At 47.6% G+C, this 21,790-nt stretch overlaps 1 protein-coding gene across 1 annotated transcript in view; it reads right to left on the reverse strand.

Annotated features, from left to right (window-relative positions):
- The window catches only part of CPAMD8 (C3 and PZP like alpha-2-macroglobulin domain containing 8), a 77,802-nt gene extending 63,411 nt beyond the window's left edge, over positions 1-14,391 (reverse strand). Inside the window, 7 exon segments of the mRNA XM_048496636.1 lie at positions 2,201-2,218; positions 5,936-5,988; positions 6,109-6,274; positions 8,470-8,492; positions 12,934-13,085; positions 13,848-13,926; positions 14,337-14,391. Coding sequence (XP_048352593.1) covers positions 2,201-2,218; positions 5,936-5,988; positions 6,109-6,274; positions 8,470-8,492; positions 12,934-13,085; positions 13,848-13,926; positions 14,337-14,391 — 546 coding nt within the window.
- Between the last annotated feature and the right edge of the window lie 7,399 nt (positions 14,392-21,790).

The following is a 21,790-nucleotide window of genomic DNA, read 5'->3' on the forward strand; positions in this document are numbered from 1 at the left end:
CAAGGTGGACGAGTATCATGCAGTCCCGTTTCTTCTGGGACTCCTACTTCTCCAGACCTTCTCCTTATTCAAAAGCAACGGTGCTCGCTCAGTGGCTTGGGAGCCACCCGTGGCTCTTCTGAGCACCACCCACCCCAATGCCAGGGCAGTATTATCTATCAGGCTGACTGCCTTCGACATAACTGTCTTACAACAGGGAATGAGGTTAAAAGAAGTCCTTTTGAAATGGAATAAATTACAATTATGATTCTATTTCTACCTTTAAAGGTGTGAGGCAAGGCTGTGTGTTAGCATCAACCCTTTTCAATTTATTTTTGAGTGACCTTCCGTCAGCCTTATTGGAAATTAATAACCATGCCCCTAAATTAGGCTCAAGGCATATTCCAATACTTCTATATGCTGATGATACCGTCCTTCTATCTCGCTCAAAAGTTGGACTTCGTCGACTGCTGAATAGATGTGGGCAGTACTGTACAGATAACGGACTAGTCATCCATTATAAAAAGACCAAGATTTTGATCTTTGCCAAACAATACAAAAAACATAACTGGGCGATTAATAAAGTGCCAGTGGAGCAGGTTGACCAATATAAATATCTTGGAATTACATTTTCTTATAACCTCTCCTGGTGACCCCACAAAAAAGCTGCTATTGCATCTGCTACCATCAGTTATTCTGCCATTGCACGCTTCTTTTATGGAAAGGGACACTCCCTTGTCCCAGCAGCACTAAAAATCTTTAACTCTAAGATAGCAGCGCAGTTACTTTATGGAGTACCTATCTGGCTCCAAGCAGTTGACGACTCCTTGAATACTGTCCAATCCAAATTTTTCCATAAAATTATGGGCCTGCCAAATTGTGTACCGTATGCGGCCCTCTGTTTAGAACTGGGCCAAAATTCATTAGTTTATAGGGCTTGGTTGAGAGCTTTTAAATTTTGGTTTCGCCTGCACTTCTCGCATGATGAGCACTCGCTGACTCACCTACTTTTGTCTGATACTCAGGCTAATCCATGGTTCTCTCTGATCGAAAGAAAGATTGAATCACTTGGTATATCTCTCGACTCGCTTTTCCCGCTATCTAGTTCAGAATCCTACAACTTGTTAAAACAAAAATTGTTGGAAAGCAAATGGATTAATTTATTTAGGGCTGCTATGAAAACTTGTTCACCCTTACATCTTTCAATACCCTTATATCAAAACAGGATGGCTCCCTATTTGTATTTTTTGACTAATCCTATGCAGAGAAGAGCCCTCACACTTGCGCGCTTCAATGTTTTCCCCTCCGCTTTATTGCGTGGCAGATTTAACAACTTGGAAATGAGCGAAAGGGTATGCTCTTGTGGTGAACAACAAATTGAAACACTGGCACATCAACTGCTTTGCTGCCCTAAATTTGCTATTATCAGATCAAAATATTCCAATATTCTTTCTAGGATACCTAGTGAAATGGGAGAATCAGGTAGACTTCCTTTCCTGCTGGACAATTCTGACAATGAATTGGTAGCACGATTTTTACTGGAGGTGATGCACAATCAATAATTTATATTCTATCTTAAACCTTTGTATTTGTGTACCTTTTATCTCAGGTTTTTTATTATGTTATGATTATTGTTATGCCAAATAAAGGCTTATTATTATTAAAAAATGACAATTATCACTGATGGGAAGGATTTTAGTGATTACTGCCCAATCCAGAGCCCGGGGGGGGGGAGGGGGGAGGGACAGAGTTGCTGCTTTTGGGGGGCATCAGAGGCGAATCTAGGCAAACTGGAGTCCGGGGACAAAACCTGAGCTGCCCCCCCCATATGGGTGGCCACCCTCCCCCACTATAACCAAACAATTATTTTTTGCACCAGCTCACAAAACACCTCCCACCCCCAGCAACACATACATGGCTCTCTCCCCAATTTTTCCTAGATTGTTAAAGAGCAAGTAGTAAAAAATTATTTTTTTAGCGTTAATACTTGGCGCAGAAGAAAGTGGGAATCCTTGTGGAAAATCTACTTTGCTTTTCCATGATTCTTTTTGGGCGTGTCCTTTGTGATGTACAGCTTTTTAAGTATTAATAAAATATTAAAGACAAAGGGATTTTCAAAAGATCCAGGCCCAGTTTGTTTCCTGGTTTGGCTGAGCACGACAAGGAAATGAGCAGCTGTTCAGCACTTCGGGGCCTGGGCTACAGGCTTATTAGTACTCACCAATACATAGGCTTCGACCTGAAAAGAAATTTAACACACACTTACTTATCAGGCTAACTTCAGTTTCCATGAAGTTGGAACTAAGCTAAATAAGTGAAACAGAAAAATGATCTGCAATCCCCCACCCCACCAACCTCCTGAATTTATCACATTTTTTTTTGCATGGAACATATAAAGACATCAAAGCAGACCTATGCAACACACACCAAACACAGGAAAGGCTTACCGTATATACTCATGTATAAGTCGAATTTTTCAGCACATTTTTAATGCTGAAAAAGCTTCCCTCGACTTATATGCGGGTCATTAAAATTTTGTGTGTGTTTTTACTTTGCCGGCCAGCAGGGGGCGCAGTTTTTGTGCTAGCGGCACCAAAGTTTCAGGGTACCCTCGGAAGACACTCCTGATGATACCAGCCAAGTTTGGTAAAGTTTGGTTCAGGGGGTCCAAAGTTATGGACCCCCAAAGGAGGTGCCCCCATTCCCCATTGTTTTCAATGGGAGCTATTAGTAGATGGGGCTACCCTTTTGAGGGTCCATAACTTTGGACCCTCTGAACCAAACTTCACCAAACCTGGCTGGTCTCATCAGGAGCGTCTCTTTATGATACCAGCCAGGTTTGGTGAAGTTTGGGTCAGGGGATCCAAAGTTATTGACCCCCAAAGGGGGTGCCCCATCCCCCATTGTTTACAATGGAAGCCAATAGTAGATTTTCCATTTCTGATAATATCCCTCTTAAAATCTAAGTTGGGTTACATTTGGACATACAGATGATGAGGAGGAATCCAGTTTTGGAGGATTTTAACTCTTGTGTTTTAGCTTGGTTGCTGGTTGAGCTAAGGTTTTTGTACTTTTAAAGTTATTGTTGATACCATATTGTTCTTGTTGACCCTCTTTTCCACTTACAGAGCCAGTTTACTGTTTTTCTTTGAAATAAATATTCAAAAACATTTAACCTACTGATGCCTCAATTGATGTAATTTTATTGGTATCTATTTTTATTTTTGAAATTTACCAGCAGCTGCTGCATTTCCCACCCTCGACTTATACACGAGTCAATAAGTTTTCCCAGTTTTTTGTGTTAAAATTAGGTGCCTCGACTTATATGCGGGTCGACTTATACACGAGTATATACGGTATATATACACTGGGCAGCCCCCCTCCCTCCAGCACTGCAAAACATTTTGCTTCTCTGCCTCCAAAATACAGGAGTTTCTGGCAAGCAACACAGAGGGGCTTCCTGGGTCTCCCAACAGAATGCATATGGGCAGCAATCACAACTCCAGCCATAATTTTCTGGGATCTTTTCCCTGCAGAGTTTGGGAACCATCCTGACTGCCAAACAGTTTCCTTTAAGGATTAATAAAATATTCAGATCCTCTGAAGATGCCAGCCACAGATGCAGGCGAAACGTCAGGGAGAGAATGCTGCTAGAACACGGCCATGCAGCCCGGAAACCACACAGCACCCCAGTGATTCCGGCCGTGAAAGCCTTCGACAATACAGTTTCCTTTAATTTGGTTCATGGGGGCCCCTGGAGTCATGCCCCTCTCTGGGCACGATGTCATGCAGAAGCTCCCGCACAGCAGCAGGGGCTTCCTGCCGCCCATGGCGGGGAGGGTCAAACTCAGTGGTGGCATTATAATCCCTCAACCAACGGTTTGCCCCCCCCCCCCCCCCGCTGTATGCCCCTCCCCGGAGCCCACTTACCTGGCTGCACCTCCTAGCCAGGGAAGGGGTTCCCCGGCTGGCCACTGGTCAGGCCGCGCACCTCTGGGACGACTATGCGGCCTCCCCGAAAGGCCACGCAGCCCAACAGGTACACGGTCTGATCTGCGGCTGGCCAGGCTCATCGATCAGGCCGCACGCCTCTGGGCCGGTGGCGCAGCCCCATCGCTCCCTCTCCCAGGGGAGGGGGATCGAGGGGCTTAACCCCTCCCTTGCGAGAGGGAGCAACCAGTTAAAGCAACCAGTTCCCACCGTAGGGGGAAGGCAGGGGTGTAACGAGGCAAACTGTAGCCCTGGGCAAAACCTGAGTTGGATGCGCCCCCCCCACCCCCCCCATGGCCAGCCACTCCACCAGGACCAATTTTTTTTGCACCAGGGCATTGGTGCCTGCAGGGGGTGCATTTTTAGACATATCAGCACCACATTTTCAGCGGATCATCAGGAGACTGTCCTTATGCTACTCCCCAGGTTTGGTGAGGTTTGGTTCAAGGAGTCCAAAGTTATGGACTCCCAAAGGGGGTGCCCCTATCCCCCATTGTTTCCAATGGGAGCTAATAGGACATGGGGGCTACAGTTTTGAGGGTCCATAACTTTGGCCCCCCTGAACCAAACTGCACCAAACCTGGGGGGGTATCATCAGGGCAGTCTCCTGATGAGACCCTGAAAGTTTTGAGACAGACCCAGCTCCTGTGGCAGCTCCTGTGCAACTACCCAGGGAGGAACAGGGGCACCTCGACGGGTGTGGGGGGAGGACACAAAATGCCTGGAACCAGCCCTACCACCAGGTCCCCTCCCATCTGTGCCTGAATGAGCAGAGATGGGACGGGGAGCGGAGTCAGGTCTTGATCCATCGCAACAGGAGGAGCTGGTAGCCTGAAATTGAACAGCGCCGAGACAGAATTGCACACCAGAGCCAGGGGGCCCCGTCTGCACGAGCGTGTGGACAAGCAAGCAGACCAGGGAACCTGCCCCACACTTCCCTTATCATAAACAGAATTTCTGGAAACAAACAGGAGGTGCATTCAATGATGACACTATATTAACATTAACAATTATATTAGTCAATTCAATAGACATAAATCAGTGCAATAATAACAGAAAAAGGTATAGTATAAACTTCACTCATATTCATTTAAAGTTCATTGAGTGAAAAAACTGCGGTGTGATCTCAGTCCGCGCACCGCAAAACCAATATGGAAAGTCAATAAAGCTGATACTTATCAGCAAAGTGGTAGGATGGTAAAATCCACGCATGCGAGGCAGTAGTGTCACACTAATTTTTGGCATGAAATCCTCACGTGAGATCTTCAATTACAGCCCCGCAAGCGGCAAGCGGCACCTAGCGGAAAGCCAAGCGCTAAAGCGCTTGTGATTTTACCATCCTACCACTTTGCTGATAAGTATCAGCTTTATTGACTTTCCATACTGGTTTTGCGGTGTGTGGACTGAGATCACACTGCAGTTTTTTTTTCACTCAATGAACTTTAAATGAATATGAATGAATTTGGGTGCTGTGTGGTTTCCGGGCTGTATGGCCGTGTTCTAGCAGCATTCTCTCCTGACGTTTCGCCTGCATCTGTGGCTGGAGGATCCTCTGAAGATGCCAGGATCCTCTGAAGATGCCAGCCACAGATGCAGGCGAAACGTCAGGAGGGAATGCTGCTAGAACACGGCCATACAGCCCGGAAACCACACAGCACCCAAGTGATTCCGGCCGTGAAAGCCTTCGACAATAAATATGAATGAACTTTATACTATACCTTTTCCTGTTATTATTGCACTGATTTATGTCTATTGAATTGACTAATATAATTGTTAATGTTAATATAGTGTCATCATTGAATACGCTTCCTTGAGTAACGGCAAGTTTCTTGTTCGGGATTAGGCTATCCCGGTTCATTGATCGTTTCCTTTGGTTTACTTGCCGTGTTTTTTCCAACAAACAGGAGGTGCCACGAACACCACCACGCTTAGCTAAACTGAAAAAAAGAAGAAAGGCGACCCTTACCCTCTCGCTGACAGGCCGCAATTCAGGGCTAACTGTAAAAAGGTTGATCAGCACTATAATGAAAAGAGAATGAGGCCCAAGGAAGGTCAGAGCAGGCCCAGCGGTAAGGATCAGGGCCCCATAGGGTAGGGGTGGGTGGGGGAGAGCTGCAGGGGCTGCGCTGTGGCCCTGACCTTTCTGCTTGGGCCGGTATGTTGGCTTGTCTGTCTGGATGAAGACCGAGGCGCCTTTGCTGTCAATTGTCACCGTTGTGTAGTTGTGGAAGATGTAGCCTTCTTTTGCCAAGTGCCGGTTGCCCCAGACTTCCAAGTGGGCTTGGCCCCGCAGCCCTGAGGGCACCTAGGAAACAGGGCGAGGAAGAAGCAGAAGAAGCAGAAGAAGCAGAAGCAAAAGAAGAAGAAGAAAAAGAAGAAAAAGAAGAAAAAGAAGAAGAAGAAGAAGAAGAAGAAGAAGAAGAAGAAGAAGAAGAAGAAGAAGAAGAAGAAGAAGAAGAAGAAGAAGAAGAAGAAGAAGAAGAAGAAGAAGAAGAAGAAGAAGAAGAAGAAGAAGAAGAAGAAGAAGAAGAAGAGTTTTGGATTTATATCCCCCTTTCTCTCCTGCAGGAGACTCAAAGGGGCTTACAATCTCCTTGCCCTGTGAGGTGGGTGGGGCTGAGAGAGCTCCGAAGAGCTGTGACTAGCCCAAGGTCACCCAGCGGGTGTGTTTGGGAGTGCACAGGCTAATCTGAATTCCCCAGATAAGCCTCCACAGCTCAGGCGGCAGAGTTGGGAATCAAACCCGGTTCCTCCAGATTAGATACACGAGCTCTTAACCTCCTACGCCACTGCTGCTCTTTAAGAAAAGAAGGCTTAAAAAATGACACCAAGTCATATCGATGACTACAGCACCAATTGGGCCCTGGAAAAAGAACAGGAGTTTGAATTTATACCCCCCTTTCTCTCCTGTAAGGAGAGTCAAGGTGACTTACAAGCTCCTTCCCTTCTTCTCCCCACAACAGACACCCTGTGAGGCAGGTGGGGCTGAGAGAGTTCTGAATGAACCATGACTAGCCCAAGGTCACACAGCAGGAATATAGGAGTGGCAAAACAAATCTGGTTCACCAGATAAGAGTCCACCACTTAGGTGCAGCAGTGGAGAATCAAACCCAGTTCCCCAGATTAGAGCCCACCTGCTCTTTGGCATGGTATGGTATATTTAATTTATATACTGCCCTCCCTTGAAAGGCTCAGGGCGGTGCACAACAACATAACAACAACATAAATAAATAAACATAACATTGTAGAACAACCACCTTCACCACAACCCCACATTGGCTCTTTCAAATCCTTGGAAAACTTTCCCAGCTCTAATCTGGAGAAGTGGGTTTGATTCCCCACTCCTCCATCTGAGCGGCAGAGTCTTGTCTGGTGAACCAGGTGTGTTTCCGCACTCCTACATTCCTGCTGGGTGACCTTGGGCTAGTCACTGTTCTTCGGAACTCCCTCAGCCCCACCTGCCTCACTTTGGGGCTTTCCGCACTGACAGAGTTGTACTGGTTTCTATCTAGGTTCACCTCAGTGTATCCACACTGCAACTGAGCTCAACGTTGTTTTGTCTCAGTTCCCCCCCCCCCTCAGAACTGCGACATCCCTGTCGCAGTTATGAACTGCACCTTTCTGCTGGAACAAGGTCGATACCGCTTCGAAGCTTCGAAGTGCAAACGCATCGAAACGACACCTCATCCGTTCAACCAATCAGGCGCCGCTTTTGTGGCATGCGCAGAATGGGAGAGTCGTGGCGGGCATGTAACTATAAACTGTAAACACTGTTAAAAAAGTGTTTCCCATGGTAACACAAGTTCCAATCACGATCGAGGAGCGAAACAGGCACCAAGATGATCCCGCCCACTTAGCTCGGTTCCAGGGGGCCAAGTAAGTTGCTGTGTGGACAGCCTGGAATCACCCCCCACTGAAGGGAACCGAGTCGACCTTAGCTCCCTTCTGTAGTGCGGAAAGCCCCTTTAAGGTGTCTGTTGTGGGGAGAGGAAGGGAAAGGAGCTTGCAGGTCACACTGAGACTTCTTACAGGAGAGAAAGGTGGGGTTTAAACCCAAGCTCTTCTTCTTCTGCTGGCACCAAATAGATAAAGCTTGTGGGAAATTTGAATCATAAAAGTTGAAACAATGGGTGGTGTAGGAGGTTAAGAGCTCATGTATCTAATCTGTTGGAACCGGGTTTGATTCCCAGCTCTGCCACCTGAGCTGTGGAGGCTTATCTGGGGAATTCAGATTAGCCTGTACACTCCCACACACGCCAGCGGGGTGACCTTGGGCTAGTCACAGCTTCTCGGAGCCCTCTCAGCCCCACCCACCTCACAGGGTGTTTGTTGTGAGGGGGGAAGGGCAAGGAGATTGTCAGCCCCTTTGAGTCTCCTGCAGGAGAGAAAGGGGGGATACAAATCCAAACTCTTCTTCTTCTTCTTTAATTCTGTATGCCCAACTCCACGGCCCACCTCAGGGTGAACCCCCAATTCTCCCCGCACACCTGGTTAACTCACCTTCAAGGTAATGGTTCCTTTACCTAAAAAAAACATACGAGAAGAGAAGAATCAAGGCATTCTGTTAATTTCCTTTCCCATGCGAAGAAAATAAAGTTTAAGCAAAACATCCCAGAAAACCAGAACAAAAATTGGTTCTTCCGTGAACAAACCAATGCTGAAGGCACAACCTACGATGCTCAGCAAAAATGGCCACAATCCTGAGCTCAGCTGCAAAGTGCTGGTGGCTCAGCTTACGAGTCCACAGTTGCCATCAGAGTAACAGTCACTGCCCTCCACACGCTTTGGAAACCCACAAGCTGTCCAGCCAAAGGAAGCTCTGTGGCTAATGCTGTATATTCAAGACCACACACTCCACACACTCCAACACTGCCTGAAACACACCAGGGAACAGGCAGGCCCTGATTCCATCCACAGAAAGGCAGTCCTCCGGGACGAATGCACAGAAGCGCGGGCAGTGCTTTGGTGGACACACCGGCCACATCAGAACAAGAGGGGCAACAGCTAGACCAGTGGTGGCAAACCTTTGGGACTCCAGATGTTAAGAATTACAATTCCCATCAGCCCCTGCCAGCACTTCAGTTTCAGCGTGGGGGTGTGTGGGGTGGGGTCGTGGCAACTTCAGGATTTTGTCTGTAGACAGTCCTGACGGCAGTTGCAATTTTGTCCTGCTACTCACTTTTTATAATATGAATTATGTTAATTACTAGATCAGCTAAATTTGAGTCCAAGGCCCCTTCCGCACACGCAAAATAATGCGTTTTCAAACCACTTTCACAACTGTTTGCAAGTGGATTTTGCCATTCCGCACAGCTTCAAAGAGCACTGAAAGCAGTTTGAAAGTGCATTATTCTTTCTGCATGTCTTGGAATGAGACTAAGAGTGCTTTAGAGAACCACAAAGTTTTCGGAGATGAGAAACAACTTTATGTTTATGTGTAATAGGCACAGATAGATCAAGATTTACACAGACACATTCTGCAGTCTCAGATATAGTTCAATAGCAAGAAAATAGTCCACATAGCTTGATGGTTGACTGAGGGATTCGAATCACTTCAGATTTTTTAAAAAAAGAGATGAAAGCCAGAGCAAATGCTTGGTAAATACTCCTACGCCACCATGTAAAAATACAGTCTAATATGGTACAGCCTCGTGAATAGATCTGTTTAGCGAGTTAAAAGCAAAATAATACAGCAATAGGTATCCTACCATGCCTAAATATTAGGCAGTGCGTGTCAGTTAGGTTGGAGAAGATACCTATCTTTTATAAGAAGTTCTACATTTGTTTTATGTATCATATTTGATATTCAAAAGATTTAATTCTGTGCCAAATAATAATGAACCAATTTGGCTTAGTGTGCTGGTATAATATATTTTTTTAAAAAATACAGTTAAAAGTTATAAAATAGGAATAAGTTAGCACTTTAAAATGGTTGTCAGGTATAGAGCTACCATACGTGTTGTATGAGCATTGTAATCTCCAAGAAGAAAACGTATGGCAACAGTAAGGTTAGAAATTTTCCTCACCACTAGTAAAGGGTGGATTAATCTGAGACGCGCATCTGCATTTATTTGGCACTCTAGGAGGACATGGGTAAGAGAGTCAATGGAGCCACAGCGACAGTGTCTTCGTTGTTTTGGAATCTGATTATACCTTCCGTTGGTAGAGGCTGAAGGAAAACTATTAAATCAGGCTAACATAAATGCCCGACAGTGGGCAACCGGTAAGGTAGATGCTAGGTAATTGGCTATAACTACGGAGTAGAAGCTTTGGGCATGCAGAATTAAAAACCACCCAAAGCTCCCAATGCCAGGTTCCTGCCTGAGGAAGAACACTTGGGCTCTACAAAGTTTAAACCCTGGAAATCTCATTGGTCAGTGAAGGTGCTCCTGGACTCCTATCTAGCTGATCTCCTGCAGACCAACACGGCTCCCCTCTAAAACTAATTTAATTATTATGGAAGTCCCACAAGTAATTTGTATTTTGATCGTCCCACAAGTAATTTGTTTGCTTTGTGTTCCTAAGAGCTGGGAGATAAATTTTGGAGTCACACTCCAGGAAAGCATACCCTCGCATTCCTTAACAAGTAACTAAACAATCTGTTTCATCGTGATTTATTGGGAACGTGCTGCAACCAAGTAATCCCTAGAAAACTCTTGCACTGCTGTAAGGAATTCACCCCCTTGAAGCTGTACATTCAGTACAGCAGCAATTCTCATGTCTCAACTGTATTATAATCAGCTAGCGCCAAAATGCCAAATCCACGTTGTCACATGGACCATTGTTTTGGCATTTGTCAGCTGTCCGTATAACACAGGGGTGGGCAATTATTTTTTTCATGGGGCCGCATAAGAAACAGAAAATATTGTGGAGGGCTGGGCCAAAAGGCAGGGGGGCGAGGCGCTTTTGAAAGCCCTGCAGAAGCCGGCAGCCAAGGCAACTGGCTTCTGCGGGGCTTTCAAAGAAGCCTTACTCCCCAGCACGGCAGGGGGGCCAGTCAGGATCATCCGGCGGGCCGGATGCGGCCCGCGGGCCGTATAATGCCCAGGTCTGGTATAACATAACAACTTTGGGTAGTTCACCCTAAATTTGGAACAAAATTATTTTGGAATGGATGCCAAATTGGTGAGACTGTACAAATAATTTTATTGATATAGGACATCTCACTTGTTTACATACTGGCGAACCAATGCATGATTATAGGTGACATATTTGCAAATATTAGTAAAAGTTTAGCGCATTTGCATTTTGCTTGTGGAACTGTCTCTGGGAAGGATGCATATAGAACAAAAAGTACCAAGGGCATCGATTTTTAATATTTGCTGTTTTGTTGAAGGCTTTCATGGCCGGATTCAACTGGTTCTGATGGGTTTTCCGGACTGTGTGGCCATGGTCTGGTAGATCTTGTTCCTAATGTTTCGCCTGCATCTGTGACTGGCATCTTCAGAGGTGTATCACAGAGAAAAGTCTGTTTCGCACTGTGTTTAGTGAGAGGGGAAAGTTTAGTGTGGTATATTGTTCACGTTCAAGGGTAGCGAACCAATCATTAAGTGTTTGGGTGGAACTTGCTATGCAAAGGTGTGGTTGAGTGCATTGTATTGCAAGTATTGCCCCATATGTCCCACGTCGGTCCCTGCGGTCAGCAGAGGCCAACTTGCTGGTAACCCCCGCCCCCTCTATGATGCGGCTGGCCTCTACCAGGGCCAGGGCTTTTACGGCCCTGGCCCCGGCCTGGTGGAATGCTCTTCCTCCAGCTGTCCGGGCCCTGCGGGATCTCAATGAGTTCCGCAGGGCCTGTAAGACCGAGCTATTCCACCGGGCCTTTGGTGAGACCAGCCGCTGATATGGGTGCCCGAAACAGCTTAAGAAATATTCTGATACCCACTGTCCCCCCCCCCCCTTTTTTAAGAGGAGTTTTAAATAGCTGGATGCCATCTATTTTAAATATTTAAACCTACTTGGATTTGGAAATTGTATGCTGCATTTTAAAAATTTTTAAACTTCTTGTTTTATTTGTCTGTTGATGTTGTGCACCGCCCTGAGCCCTCCGGGGGAGGGCGGTATAAAAATGAAATAATAAATAAATAAATAAATAAGTGGGGTCATCAGTCTATTTTTTAAGTACTGGGAGTCAAGATTTGCTAATTTTCAGAGTCTCTTCTTTCCTATTGAAGTTGTCTTGGTGTTTGTGAATTTCAATAACCTCCCTGTGCAGTCTGACATAGTAACCTTCTGAATTGTCCAGAATGTCAGTGTTCCAAGACCAAGACCAGGATTTTTAAAATGGGGTTGGCTGGACGCCTTTTATTACCGTTATTGCTGTTTTAAAGGTTTTAGTAACTTATTTATAATTATATTTTATGTTGTACACCGCCCAGAGCCCCTTGGGGATGGGGCGGTATAAAAGTCCAAACAAACAAACAATCAATCAATCAATCAATCAATCAATCAATCAATCAATCAATCAATCAATCAATCAATCAATCAATCAGTCAGTCAGTCAGTCAGTCAGTCAGTCAGTCAGTCAGTAAATAAGCAAGCAAGCAAGTAAGTAAATAAATAAAATAGGAAAGAAGAGACTCTGAAAATCAGCAAATCTTGGCTCCCAATACTTTAAAAAATGGACTGATAACCCCACCTGCAATACAATGCACTCAACCACACCTTCGCACAGCAAGTTCCACCCAAACACTTAATGATTGGTTCCCCACCTAAACTTTCCCTTCTCACTAGACACAGTGTGAAACAGACTTTTCTCTGTGATACACCTCTGAAGATGCCAGCCACAAATGCAGGTGAAACGATAGGAACAAGATCCACCAGACCACGGCCACACAGTCCGGAAAACCCACCAGAACCATTTGCTGTTTCGATTGTCTATTTTGCTTGCAAAACCGGCCCACATCCTTTGATTCTCCCTGTTTCCAGCCCCTCATCTTTGGAACAAACGCCAACCAAGCCTACCTAGAATTGTGCTGTGAGCCCGAGCTACCGTCTCTCCTTTGACCACCAGCTGCACCTGGACTGCCGTCTCCTTGATAGGGTTAAAAATAGTCACACTGACAGCCTCCTCCACGCCTGCCCGGAAAACAGAAGGGGCCACGACCAAGTAGCCCCTGAAAAAGAAAACAGTTTGGAAACCATTAATAAGCAAACATCAACAGTCTTCAAAAAGCAATTCTTCTCCAACATCCTGCAGCAAAAGAGGAACTGATCTTTGAGCTGCATAAATTTCATATTTAATATATTTACAACATCCTTTATGATAAGCCTGCAATGCAATTAAAACTAAGTAAAATACAGCAAATGCACAGGGCCAAATCAGTGCTTTGCAGGGGTCTTGGAGACAAGAGAGAGAAGAGAGTTTTGGGTTTATGTCCCCCCTTTCTCTCCTGCAGGAGACTCAAAGGGGCTTACAATCTCCTTGCCCTTCCCCCCTCACAACAAACACCCTGTGAGGTAGGGGGGGCTGAGAGAGCTCCGAGAAGCTGTGACTAGCCCAAGGTCACCCAGCTGGCGTGTGTGGGAGTGTACAGGCTAATCTGAATTCCCCAGATAAGCCTCCACAGCTCAGGTGGCAGATACACGAGCTCTTAACCTCCTACGCCACTGCGTAGGGCAGGTTTCTCTGCCAAGGTTGCTTTTACACAGAGATGATTCTCTGTGCCACTCCAATAGTTGCTGCAAATGTGACAGCATGACAACACAGCATCCACGTGGGAATTCTCCCCACCCTTCCCTTCCCTGAGTGCCCCCCGCCCCCCCCCCGCACGACTGCTGTTTCACCCTTCTCTCCAATGGGAGGAAGGCTTTGAGATTCTACTGAGCATGTCCAGCGTTACAGTTAAGACTGCTAGGCTAGAACTGGGACGGCCAACTTCATCTGCCCACTCTGCCGTGGGAGCCTGCTGAGCAACTCCTTGAGTTCGTCACAGTCCTTCACCTGGCCCTGCAAGGCTGTTGCGGTGAGAATTAAATAGAGGAGAACAATGTGAAAAATCACTCTGGGCCCTCATAGGGGAGAAAAAATGGGATATGAATAAAAAAGATAAGCATGCAAATGTAACCTCAGCTTGTGGGTTCTGTGGGGCAGAACCTGGTTGCATTTTCAAGTCCTTATATTTACAGTCTACTGATAACTGCCAAGTCCAATTCTTCTTTGCAAGTGGGTCGGCTCCTGAAGACTCCAAGGGCTTGGTGAACAGGATTCAACATGATGAAGGTTTCCAGGAGAACTCTCACCCATGACAACCACAAAAAGAAACCCTTAACAAGGTGTTAAGGGCTTATAGAAATCTGTTTCGAGGATAGAGATGTTGTTGACAAGGCTAAGAAAACCTTAAAGACGATCTGGCAGGGCAACAGACCATTTGCAGAATTTCGAGCTGCGGCCAGTAAAATCCCTGACTGGCCAGATCGCATGAAAAGTGAATACTTCTATGAAGCTGTCGACCCCGAGATTCGTCTTTGGGCTGTCATGAACAATGAACCCCGTACCGTAGCCGAGTGGATCGAAGTCGGAAGTATCAAGTTCAAGTTCAAAGACCTTTATTAGGCATTAAAACATAGCAGAGCTAAGTAATCCAAATACAGTTTTACAAGATAAAACAGGTACTCCTGTTTCAAAAATGCATACATCAGAGCGAAAGAGGAGACCAGGAAATTATTTCGTAATAGTGAGCAAGAATTTGGCCACTATGTCCAATTGCTTGGGATTCCCTGTATTCAGAAGATAGTTCAATTTAAGATTAAAAAGGCTTGGATGGACCAGTAAGGGATCCCCGAAAAACAGGTTTGGTCTAAAATCGTTAAATTTTGGACAAACTAATAAAATGTGCTCCAATGACTTCTCAGAGGTTTGACAGTATTCACAGGTACGCTTTTGCTGTGAATAGTCGGAAGTATCATCGCCAGCCGGCTCAATCACTCTAAAGGGACAGTGACCAAACCCCAATCAGCTAAGCAAATGTCAGTCAGCCAAAAAAGCACCCACCTCCACGACTCCATCTACTACCGCTTCAGAAACCACCTCTGAGAGACGCCGCCGATTGCGTCTCTGCCTGTACTGTGGCGATCATGGACATATTATTTATTTATTTATTTTGAGGCTTTTATACCGCCCCATCCCCGAAGGGCTCTGGGCAGTGTACAACAAATAAAAGCTACAATACAGAATAATTAAAAACATTAAAAGGCAGCAACAGTTAAACAATAATTATCAAGGGAATGAAGATATGAATGGCGTCCAGCATCCTAATTTTAAGATTCCCTCCCCACCCACCCCCCAGAGGGAGGCATGGCGGCCTCGGTAGATGACAGATGACCCAGATATCAGGGTCAAACGAAGGCCAAACGGGGAGGGGGCACCATATCAGCGGCCAGTTCCTCCAAAGGCCCGGCGGAACAGCTCTGTCTTACAGGCCCTGCGGAACTCACCAAGGTCCCGCAGGGCCCGGACAGCTGGAGGAAGAGTGTTCCACCAGGCCGGGGCCAGAGCCATAAAGGCCCTGGCCCGCGTGGAGGCCAGCCGCATCATTGAGGGGCCAGGGACCACCAGTAAATTGGCCTCAGCCGAACGGAGAGGCCATACAGGGACATATGGGGTGATGCGGTCTCGAAGATACGATGGTCCCAGGCCTTAAAGGTCAACACCAACACCTTGAAGATGATCCGGAACTCTACTGGAACTCATATGGCTGCCAACTGCCCAAAGAAAGCCAAACCTGGGGTCCCGCCTAAAAAAGCAACTGCCAAACCACCATGTCGTTCAACCACTCCGAAGGCATCCCAAGGCGCTTCCAAAGCACTGACTGCAGAGGAATTAGATTTCCCTGAGGAGGGGGAAGATCCAGCCGAAGTTGGACTCTCTATGGCAGTTCCTAAAACCTCTGAGCCGCCAAAAGATGCGGTGAGTGATGGTGGCGCCCCCGTTACTTTAACGACTACCTTGACTAATCCGGCAAAAAACACCCGTATTCTAGGGTTGTTCCCATTGTCTTATGCGCCTGCAAATAGCAGAGGAACTTGGACTGGAACTGATCCCCTAAGCCCGTGGTGGCGAACCTTTGGCACTCCAGATGTTATGGACTACAATTCCCATCAGCCCCTTCCAACATGGCCAATTGGCCATGCTGGCAGGGGCTGATGGGAACTACTACTACTACTACTACTGGTCTTCCTCTACCTCCTCCTCCTCCTCCCTCTCCTCTCACTTCTTCTTCTTAGGCCCACACCCTGGGTCAGGGAGAGCCCTGACTTGGACCTTTTGCTCTTCTGCTTTCTTAGAATCCTTAGAGTGGGAAGGTGCACCACAGAATATCTAGATCCAGCCTGCTTGATGCAGATCAACCTAAAGCATTTTTGACAAGTGTTAATCTGGCGGCTGCTTGAAGATGGCCAATGCTGCAAACAAGATTTGAACCCTCCAAAATAATCAGAACCTCTGTTATGGCCTTCAAGCCAAAAACATCTGTCCACCTTTGTCCTGTGCTATTTTGCGACAGCTCAGTTGGGATCCTGGGGGGCAGAACCTTCAAGCGTTTTTGGAGCCCCAGTGATGACCAGGCCGTACCTCAACAGGACCACTAACGATTTGTGTTTAAAAAAAATACTCCCACCTGAATGCTGGTGAAGAGCCTCCTCTTTCCCCCTTGATCTGAAACTTTTCTGAGCCGAGAGGGGCTTCTTGTGGGCCTCAAGCGGGAGAGTGACGGGGCCACCCGCAGCTTTGCTGGAATCAGAGCAGCTTTTTCTTCCCCAGCTTGGCTTTCCCAAATCTGTGCAGAGCCTTTTGGGTGTTGTTGTTGCAGAAGTGACAGACGCCACTCTTGGCACCCCCTCCCTCCACGACGATGCCTTCTTAGGATCAGCACGGCAGCACTGAAGGAGGGCCTATTGGGGAACGCTGCTGCTTCCTTGCTTGGCAGAGGGGGCCCACCAGGGATCCAAGCACAGGGCAGGCGGTGTTGTGAAAGAACCCAGCAAGGGAGCCCACCCACCCACCCAGCACAGCACAAGCACAGCCGGCGGTGGGAGCTCCTTCTGCAGGAGGGAGAAGGAAAACGAATCGAGGCCCCGTGGTTTGCAAGCAGTGGGGATCCTTGGAGGCGAGCCAAAGCCAGAGATGCCTCAGGAAGCTACACGACAGCAACAAGCAACTCCCAGACACGGCATTTAGCCCCAATGGACCAGTTTCTCACGCATCGCAACAGGCACATGTGAGGTGCTTGTGTAACCTCTATCTGTGGGTTCTGTGGGGCAGAACTTGGAATGAGTTTGCAACAACAAATTTTAAAAACAAAATGGTTTACTTTCTTAACATATAACATATAACATCAACATTTAACATCACACTGCAGGTGAGGGTCTATACCACAGGTGTCAAACTTGCGGCCCTCCAGATGTTATGGACTAGAGTTCCCATCATCCCCTGCCAGCATCATGCTGGCAGGGGATGATGGACAATCCATAACATCCTGGAGAACCTCCTAATATTCCTCATGCATCAACCATCTCTCCTTCTGGATTGAATGCTTTGCCTTTTATTAGCAACCTTGACCCTTCATTGGCCTTTGACCTTGGATTTGATTCGGTCTCTCTTTCCTCCACACAGACTTCCTTTCAGACTGAAAGTCAGCCAGCATCCTTGCCTTCCAGGTGTGTTTTTTTGTACAACAGGTAAATATTTTATGTAATTTTTCCATCATCAACAACACATCTGTATTTCCCGCCCCCTGCTCCCACCCCATGACGGTTTGGGCAAATTGTTTTGGGTGCTGAAAAAATAAACAAACTGCTGTTTCCTGACATTCAATGACACCATCTGCACCTGTGGGCTCCTAGGAATCCCACTCCCCAAGCAGGTGAAAGCCTTGCTCAGACTCAGCTGGGACTCAAGTGCCGCCCGCTCTCCTGGGCTTCCCAGTGCCAGCCTGGAGATCAGGAAACCAACCTGAAGGTGAAGAGTTGGAACGTCCTCCTTGCTTCTTCCACTCCAAAGCCGCTGCCTGCTTTTGCAAAGGGAGCTAGTAAAACCTTCTCTACCACCTGAATTGCAGAACGAGTGCTGCATTTTACTAACCGGGACAATGAAGCCCTTCCCTCCCCAGTCTACAGCTGCTCTGAGATGGGGCAGCTCACGGTTACCGCCCAGGAAAATAGCCAAAATATTTTCCTGAGTCAAGTTACCACAACTACACGGCTCATGTCCCAGGGCCTTGAGAACCTGTGTGGTTCAGAGGCCTCAGGCTGCAAGGGGCGTAAACATTTGATTGTTGACAATGTTATGTGGTTTCCCTCTTGCCTCTGCCCTTTTAAGATGTAATGAAAGCCCCTTTAGAGTTGGATTTATGATTTGCCCTGATTTATGGTTTATGTGGTTGCCTGGTTCTCCCAGATTAGAGTGCACCTGCTCTTAACCACCACCTGCGCTGGAGCAGATCATGTGCTTGGGAAGGGAAGAACCAAAGGAATTTTGTTCCTTGCAGAGGCCAAAGCCAGCCAGCTCTCCTTAATCCAAGGTGTGCTTCCCTCCAAGATCAGAAGATACGGCACTAAAGCTGCGTGGAGCTGACCATTTCTGTATCACATTAAAGTGCAGGCAAGAGAAGGCTCCGTGCTTTGAGGCATCCGAAGAATCCCCTTAGAATTGCTTTTTTCTTGCTCATTATCACAGGCCCAGGGTGGAGGGAAAACATTGTGACTACCTCCAAAATGGGAAGGAGGCATCGATCAATCCATCTAAGTGTCGAATCACTCAAATCTAACAAATCCCTCTGAAAACCCAAGAAATCAAAAAGCAATTAGAGGTGCACTATACCGAAAACAAAACACCATCAACTTAACTTATTTACTGGTTCTCTACAAAGACCTCTAGACAACAGGACCAGAATTAGGATCAACAGAGTTCTCCACGGTTCCAGTAGGTTACTGATGATTTGTATTACTGAGAGGAGGTTACTAATAGGTGATTTTGCCACGTGATTTTGGCCGCAAAGTGACGCCCCTCCTCTCAGCAACGGCCTTGGAGACAAACAGTCCAGCGGGAGGTTACACCGGCGTGCATGGCAGCCGCCGCCCGTTTCCCTGCCAGGACTGAAGCAGCGGCTGCGTCCTTACCACAGCCCGCCAGGAATGCCCGCCCGGAATGCCCGCCACGCCCCATCATTGCCCACTTTTAATGGTACGTGGCAAAATCCCACCACCATGGGGAACCTGTTACTAAAATTTTTGGATCCCTGCTGGGGCAGGACCCCTTTGCCTTGGTTCCACCTCTGGAATGGAGCCTTTTCCCTTCAGCCTCTCTCCCTACCTGCTTTTCTTAGCCCTCGGCAGACAAGCTCCAGGGAACAGGTCGGGCGCCCTTCTGCACTGCACCCGAAGTGACCCTGATGGAGCAGGTGTGCCTGATTCAGAATGAGGCAGCTTCAGATGTACCTTCTAAAAAGGGTACCCAGGACAAGCGTTGAGCTGTTCTCCCTCCCAGCCCCACCACTGCCCTGACTCCCGAGGAGTTGGAGGCCTGGTTCAAACTCAGCCTGGCAGCGTCCCATTTGCGTCTGGATCTACCTCAGAGCCTGCTGTTTTAAGCTACGACCCAGCCTTGAACTGCCAGCCCTGCCCTGGCTGCCACCTTCAAATTCTGCCTCAAAGTTTCCAAGCAGAGGTTTGCAGTTTAAGACTAGGGACCCAGCCAGGGCAGAGGCTGCAGTTCTGAAACCCAGCCAGAACTACACCCTGTCCCAAACTCCGATGGAAAGGGTGCTTTGACAGTGGGGAGAAGGGCTTGTGGGGAGACACTCTGGGCCGCCCTGGCGCCCCCTCAGCCAGTGCCCAGAGCAGGTCCCCGCGCCCACCCTAGTTACACCCCTTGTCCCTTCCCTTCCCCACCATCCCTCTTTGCTTTTATCCCCTCACTGACAGGTGCCTGTTTTGTTGGGCTGCCTGAGGGCCACTCTTGGTGTCAGGGTCAAGTCTGTGAGACCCAGTTCAAATCCTAGCCTTCCCTTTAAAACCCAAACCTGGACTCTCCTGCTGAGTCAGGGATCTGGAAGAAGAAGAAGAAGAAGAGAAGAGAAGAAGAGAAGAGAAGAGAAGAGAAGAGAAGAAGAAGAGAAGAAGAGGAGAGAGAGAGAAGGAAGAAGAGAAGAAGAAGAAGAGAAAAGAAGAAGAAGAAGAAGAGAAGAAGAAGAGAAGAAGAGAAGAAGAGAAGAGAAGAAAAGAAGAAGAAGAGTTGGATTTATATCCCCCCTTTCTCTCCTGCAGGAGACTCCAAAGGGGCGGGGAATCAAACCCGGTTCCTCCAGATTAGATACACGAGCTCTTCGCCTCCTGCGCCACTGCATGATCCCTGTTTGTGTGGTGGCCCTGCAGGACGGCTGGTTGGCCAGCGGGAGAGCCGGACTGGGCCGGGCTTTTCTGCTGCTCTTGTCCAGCCCGGGGCTCCTGCCCTGAGGGGACCAAGAAGCCTGGCTTTGTGGTGCACAAGAAGAAGGGCCAACCGCTAGCCTGGTTGCAGAAGCAGCCCCGGTCAAAAGTTCTCCTCCTGCCAGCCAGCCAGCCAGCGTGCAGGGCCGGGGGCGGGGCAGGTGGGTGTGATCCTGAGAAAGGCACTAGGGCTCATCAGGCAGGTGATTATTCCCCACTCTGGCTACCTGTGTCAGCAGAGCCCCTTCTTAGCCCGTGGAAGCACCTGGCTTCAAGGCCTGGCATCAGAGGCGTACCTAGGCAAACCTGAGCCCTGGGCAAAACCTGAGTTGGATGCCCCCCATGGGCAGCCACCCCACCACGACCCCCCGAAAATGTTTTTGCACTAGGTCATTTCTAAACCATCATCACGTTATAGAAAATGCCCCAACTCACAAATCTGAACACAGCAATGGTGAAACACACAGGTTCTTTGATAGAGACTGGTGAGATAAAAGGTACGAAAGGCTGAGAATCCATGAATTGCAGGACCTGAAAGGGATGAACCCAGTTCAGGGAGTTACATTATTAGTCGCAATTGCTATATGGGACCTTCACGTTCAAAGGCAGGATGCCTCTCGGGGAGGCGAGGGCGTGGAGATGGAAAAGCGGACCCAATTAGTAACCCCCTCTCGGCACACACAAATAATTAGTAACCCACTCTTGGTAACTGGTGAGAACCTGCTGGATCCCACCTCTGGATTTGTGTCTCTGGCTGTTTCCACCCCCAATGGCAGAGGGACTCTCTGCAGGAAGGACAGAGAAGTCCATGAACCTCTCCTTGGAGGACTTTCCTACCTGCCATGATAAGCTCAAATGAACAGTAAGGATCGTCCTAAGTAGACCAAATGGCCAGTTAGGATGACCCAACAGAAGTATTGTGATGCAAGATTGTTTACTGCCATCACTATGGAAACACCCAGACTTGTGATGCAACAATGTTTACTGGCATCGCCATGGAAATGCCCAGACTTGGATAACCTAGGCTAGCCTGATCTCCTCTGATCTCTGAAGCCTAGCATGGCCAGTCCTGGCTAGTACTTCAATGGGAGGCCTTCAAGGAATACCAGGGTTGTGCCAGAGAGGTGGGGATGGCAAACCCCCTCAGAATGTCTCTTACCTTGAAAACTCGACCAGGGTTTGCCACAAGTCAAATGTGACTTGACAGAAAAATACAAATTAAATATATGAAGAAAATATAACTATGCCATATGCCACAAGCATGTGGAGGTTTTTTGCACTAAATTAGTCGAGAAAAGTGAGATAGATCTAAGGCTCTAGGGGGCACATAGCAGTATGACACACTGATTTGGAGAAGACCACCAGCCTACAACCACATCCCACAGTAGAGGGGAGA

The sequence above is a fragment of the Sphaerodactylus townsendi genome, linkage group LG05 (assembly GCF_021028975.2).
Source record: "Sphaerodactylus townsendi isolate TG3544 linkage group LG05, MPM_Stown_v2.3, whole genome shotgun sequence".
NCBI lineage: Eukaryota > Metazoa > Chordata > Lepidosauria > Squamata > Sphaerodactylidae > Sphaerodactylus > Sphaerodactylus townsendi.